This window comes from Octopus bimaculoides, chromosome 22 (assembly GCF_001194135.2).
Source record: "Octopus bimaculoides isolate UCB-OBI-ISO-001 chromosome 22, ASM119413v2, whole genome shotgun sequence".
Taxonomy (NCBI): domain Eukaryota; kingdom Metazoa; phylum Mollusca; class Cephalopoda; order Octopoda; family Octopodidae; genus Octopus; species Octopus bimaculoides.
Genome location: NC_069002.1, coordinates 9,203,392 through 9,209,242, shown reverse-complemented (window position 1 = coordinate 9,209,242; position 5,851 = coordinate 9,203,392). Strand labels below are relative to the sequence as shown.

The window sequence follows — 5,851 nt, the reverse complement described above, 5'->3', positions numbered from 1 at the left end:
TACACACACATATACTCTTTTACTTGTTTCAGTCATTTGACGCCTTTAATCGAGCAAATCGACCCCAGGACCTATTCTTTGGAAGCCTAGTACTTATTCTACCGGTCTCTTTTGCCGAACCGCTAAGTTACGGGGACGTAAACACACCAGCATCGGTTGTCAAGCGATGGTGGGGGAACAAACACAGACACACAAACACACATATATATATATATACATATACACATATATACGACAGGCTTCTTTCAGTTTCCATCTACTAAATCCACTCGCAAGGCTTTGATTGGCCTGAGGCTATAGTAGAAGACACTTGATCAAGGCGCCACGCTGTGGGTTCATGTGTTTTAGCAGGTTTTTGCCGAGATGTAATTTTCTATGATTGGATGCTCTTCCGGTCACCAGCCCTCACTTGTTTCCAGGAAAGGTAATATTTCCTCATGACCAGGTATGTTTGTTTTTCACAGAACATCAGAAATGAAGGACATTTAATTGTATGATGCTGTCACTTATTTACTTAATCAATTATAACAATGAAGAAAAAAGAAACAAGAGATTATTCAAATGTAGTTTATTATTCTTGATAAAACCAATTTGTTCAATTAAAACAAGAAGATAAAGTGTACCAAGGGCACAGTGCTGATAAACTGATAACTATAAAAAAAATGTGTATATATACAGGGTGGCCCAAAAGTAGGTCTACAGTTATCGCGTAGGCATTGTAAGTTTCTTTTAAAACATTTTATTACATTTAAATTTCTATCTTACAAACTGAAAAGGGAGCTTGACAAAATTAACTAAATCAGCATTGAATAATTGTTTCATATTTTTTTTTTATAATTAAGATCTAAACTGTTAATATATGAAAAGAGATAGTTGAATAACTGTAAACCTACTTTTGGGCCACCCTGTATATATACTGTTTAATGTACACAGTTTATAATTATGAGCAAGAAATAGCTTCCTAGTGGAGGTATGTAGCTTAGTGGTTAGGGTGATGGAGTCATGATCATAAGATTTGGGGTTTGTTTCCTGAACCAGGCAATGTGTTGTGTTCTTGAGCAAAACACTTCATTTCACGTTACTCTAGTCCACTCAGTTGGCACAAATGATTAAGCCTGAGATGGACAGGTGCCCCATGCAGGTGGGGAATTTATATGCCCTGAAAACCAGGAAACCAGCCCTCATGAATCAGCGTGAACTGAAATGGTATCTTTACTTTAGTAGTTTCATACATTGAAGTTATTGTCTAGGCAGGTTATCTTCAATGTATGAAAGTATTAGTGACTCATAACTATTTACTGTGTACTTTAAACAATGTTTATCTGTCACCAGATGGAGTACGTTTTTTGTTGATCTTACCTTAATGGAAATGTAAACTATATATATACAAGGGGAAGTCAAAAATTATCTACACTTTCAGAATAACATATCTTTATTATTGTCACACTGCCTTCTGCACATGTGTGCTTATAGTTGGTACTATTGTGATCATGTGATCGAAGAGCCTGATCGTGCCATTTTTTTCCTGATACACACACACATACATACATATAAATATATATATTCTTGTAGGTTTTTCAAATATTTGAAAAAGCCTACAAGAATAGGTGCAAATGTTAATATTTATAAAACATGTGACATATTAATAAAAATCTGTAAATGTACAACCATCCAGATATCTGAGCACCTTATTACTTTTTCTAATATATAATTCCTGTACATCACCTCCAAACCTTCCAATATATATATATATATATATATAGCTATAAAATGTAACTACACTTTAATTCTTTCAGAAATGAATTTCATTAAAAACATAACAGACTTTCTTGATGGCATCATCTATGTCTTCTTCGTTTATATTACAGCAAATTGCAAACCGAATATCTTTACCTAAAAGTTTACAACCCACATGGATTTCCTTACCCAATTCCTTCACTTCAGCTTCTGTGGTCTGTTTAAAAAATAAGAAAATAAAAAAAAAAAGATAAAAAACAGAAATGAAGTAAATATATTGAAAGGCTTATTATTTGTAATGATCATCACCATCTACGGTATCACTATAGCTTTCATCATCATTATTATTAAATACATGGGTTGGATAGTTTAACAGAATCCGCTGGGTCCAAGGACTGTATCCTGCCTCCAGTGTCTGCTTCAGCATAGTTTCTCTATCCTTCCTAATTCCAATTACTTTACAGCATATAAAGCGGTTGGCATTCTTGTGTCGCCAGCACTAGTGAGGTTGCCATGTAGCTTGCAAGACTAAGAACCCCAAAGAGGTAACATTATACTTGGATATGGGGGGGGGGTAAAAGTTGGGTAAAAATATGAAAGAAGGGGCCAGTGGAGAACAGGTTTCTTGCTTAGGATGAACTACAATTAGAGGTATGTATACATTAATATATGTACATTATATACCAGGTTATTAGTTTCATTAATAGTTTTCTGTCTTTATGAATACTTTATTTAAACTTGTGGCTTTACTTTCTGCAGAATGAAATGGATAAATAAATTAGGGATTTATTTTCATACCGTCATTAAGCGTTCTTTTAAGTTTGTGATGAAAGACATTTCTTTATCGATTTTAATAAGAATGAGATTAGTTTGGACTTCCTCTGGCTCTATTGTCACCATTGAAGAAGAAAGATTTTTCAGACCTGAAACCGAGAAAAAGAGAAACAATTCACGAATTAAAAAAATTAAATAAAAAATGATTATTAATTAAGTAATAAAAATAATGGAAATAATTCATGAAATAAATCAACCATTTAGCTTTCAGATTACTTCGTCAAAAGTAATGCTTATTTATTCACATTGTTTTGGATTAATTAGGGATTATCTTGTAGGTTTGGGATTTTGATGAGGTGATTGTCTAGTTTTAAAATGACGATGCTGTAGGTTTGATATGAGAGGCTAGATCTGACCAGCTGTAGCATAAAACAGGTGGAATATCTGGGCTGGATACGACTGGTTTATCCCTTTAGCATTCTTCGGATTACTCGATCAAATGTAATGTTTATTAATCCCTGTTGTTTTGAATTAATCAAGCATTATAGTGTAAGTTAAAGATTTCACTGATGTGACCAAGCCAGCCATCCATGTCTTATCACTCAATTGAGCCACTCTTGTGTGGAAAGTTTACGTTGGTCTGTGGCCAGCTACTTGACTTGGCTGGATGGATGATATCCTGATGACTACAAAAATCTAAATCTACTCATCATCATCATCATCATCATAGACAAATTAGAACCACCACCACCACCACCACCAACAACAACAACAACAAAACAAATGACAATAGAGTGTATTTACCATTGACCAGTCTCTTTGCAAGAATATGGTCCTTCTGAATGTTTTCTTCTGGTCTCTCTAAACCACACAACGCTGCAGCTGCCTCTATTCCCAGTTTAAAGACATCACCCCCAAGGGCCGCACGACATGGTTTGGCTCTGGTTATAAAAAAAATTAATTATAAGAATTAATCACAATTTCACTTATGACCACCGAATAATTAAGTGTCAGTTTTAATTGTGGGTTGTATCTTTATTGGTTTGGTTTAACGAATCTAGAAAATGAACCACTAATTAGCAATTATCTCTCCAATGCTTTGGCTGTGGGTATGCACAGAAATTCAATTCGCAGACAAGGTGGGACTTAGGTGTTTTTTAGCTAAACTCTTTGTTTCATTCTGTTCTACTTCGCTTAGTGAAGTTTCATGGTCTAATGGTTAGGGTGTTGGACTCATGATAGGAAGGTCGTAGTTTCGATTCCCAGACCAGGAGGTGTGTTGTGTCCTCGAGCAAAACACTTCATTTCACATTGTTCCTGGTACCCTGTGATGGACTGGCAAGCCATTCAAGGGAAATGCTTGGACCTTGGTCACTTATGTGCCATAGAAAGCTGGGATCTGGCCTGGTGAGTCCTACAACTCAGGACAGTAATATCCAAGGATTGATGATGATGATGATATATGAGGGTGATGATGATGCCGATGATGAATGATGAATGATGATGATGACGAGGATGATGAATGATAATGATGATATATGATGATGATGATGATGATGATGAATAAGATGATGATGAATAAGATGGTGCATGGCATCTTGGGCAAGTGTCTTCTACCATAGCCTAGGGCTGACTAAAGCCTTGTGAGTGGATTTGGTAGATGGAAACTGAAAGAAGCCCGTCTTATATATATATCCCCCTCTCACTCTCTGGGATGTATATATTTGTGTGCTTGTGTCTGTGTTTGTTCCCCACCACCATCACTTGACAGCCGATGTTGGTGTGTTTATGTCCCTGTAACTTAGCAGTTCGGCAAAAGACACCGATAGAATAAGTACTAGGCTTACAAAGAATAAGTCCTGGGATTCAGTTTCTTCGACTAGAAACACCCTTAAGGTGGTGCTCCAGCATGGCCACAGTCAAATGACTGAAACAAAACAATAGAATAAATAACAATACCAATTGATACCAACTTTTTGATGAAAGATTCCGTGCCAGCTACAACAGCCCCGAATGGAGCACCAATTCCCTGGAATTAAAATTTTAAGAGAATCCTTTTTTAAAGATCTTAAAGAAGTAAATAATTAATAGAAATAATTAATAGAAGTAAATAATTAATGTGATGGTGGGGAAACAAACAAACACATACACATATACGACAGGCTTCTTTCAGTTTCCATCCACCAAATCCACTCATAAGGCTTTGGTCGGCCTGAGGCTATAATAGAAGACACTTGCCCAAGGTGCCATGCAGTGAGACTCAACTCAGAACTATGTGGTTGGTAAGCAAGCTACTTACCACATAGCCACTCCTACACCTGTATAACATAATGTTGCCAGTACCGCCTAATTGGCTTTCATGCCGGTGGCATGTAAAAGCACCTACTACACTCTCAGGGTGGTTGGTGTGAGGAAGGGCATCCAGCTGTAGAAACTCTGCCAGATCAGATTGGAGCCTGGTGCAGCCATCTGGTTCGCCGGTCCTCAGTCAAATCGTCCAACCCATGCTAGCATGGAAGGCAGACATTAAACGATGATGATGATGATGATGATGATGTCAGACTATGAGCTGAAAGATTTTGGCAATGATGCCATACAACACTCTGAGTCAAGTCCACCAGCAGGCAATGCTTTACAGAATTATTCAAAGTTGTAATCAACAACAGAACTGTTTTTAATTACTGTTGTGGTTATATAATGAAGTGAGGAATTGGTTTTTTCCCAGTGACAAATTTGGAACAGTGGAGAAAAGTCCCTGATCGACCATTCTATGCTCTGTAGGGAGTGAAGGGTCTAAGTATTTAAGTAAATAGGTAACACTGTGTAACATGATTTTTTTCCTTGGGTAGCAACTGTTATTTCCTGTTTGCTTGCCCCTAGAAATTATGAAAAATGGCTAATATTTCCTTCAAACTCTGCGTTTGTTATATTTATTCAAACTCTGAAGAATCCCTTTCAACATATCGTTATGATGCTTCCTCACTAGTCCTGATCATGATCTGAGATGCACATATTATTAGCCACTAAGGGACATGCTTGAGTAGTTAAGGTCAAGCAAATGACACAGCAAGTCTGTGGTATTGAGCAGAATATTTGCTATAACGCTATTTCTGCTTCAGCAACTCAGAGCTGAATCTGTCTGAAATGTAATGGAAAATAGGTCAGTTTTAAAACATTGAAGTCTAAGTCACAAAGCAAAGTTTGAAGGGAATGGTAGTCATTTCCTTTGATTTCTAGATAGAAGCAAATAGGAAATAACACTGACCTAAGACAAAAAAGAATTTTTTAAATGCTAAACCATAATATCATCAAAAATGCTCTTTACCTTATTAAGACAAAC

The 5,851-nt window shown here is 36.5% G+C and overlaps 1 protein-coding gene across 7 annotated transcripts in view; it reads right to left on the bottom strand.

Moving 5' to 3' along the window:
* Window positions 1-553: 553 nt before the first annotated feature.
* The window catches only part of LOC106874140 (uncharacterized), a 49,746-nt gene continuing 44,448 nt past the window's right edge, over window positions 554-5,851 (bottom strand). For all 7 annotated transcript variants that reach the window (XM_052975755.1, XM_052975752.1, XM_052975753.1 and 4 more), the window contains one exon: window positions 554-1,954. In XM_052975755.1, coding sequence (XP_052831715.1) covers window positions 1,793-1,954 — 162 coding nt within the window. In that variant the 3' untranslated portion in view covers window positions 554-1,792. The remainder of the gene's footprint in view (window positions 1,955-5,851) is intronic.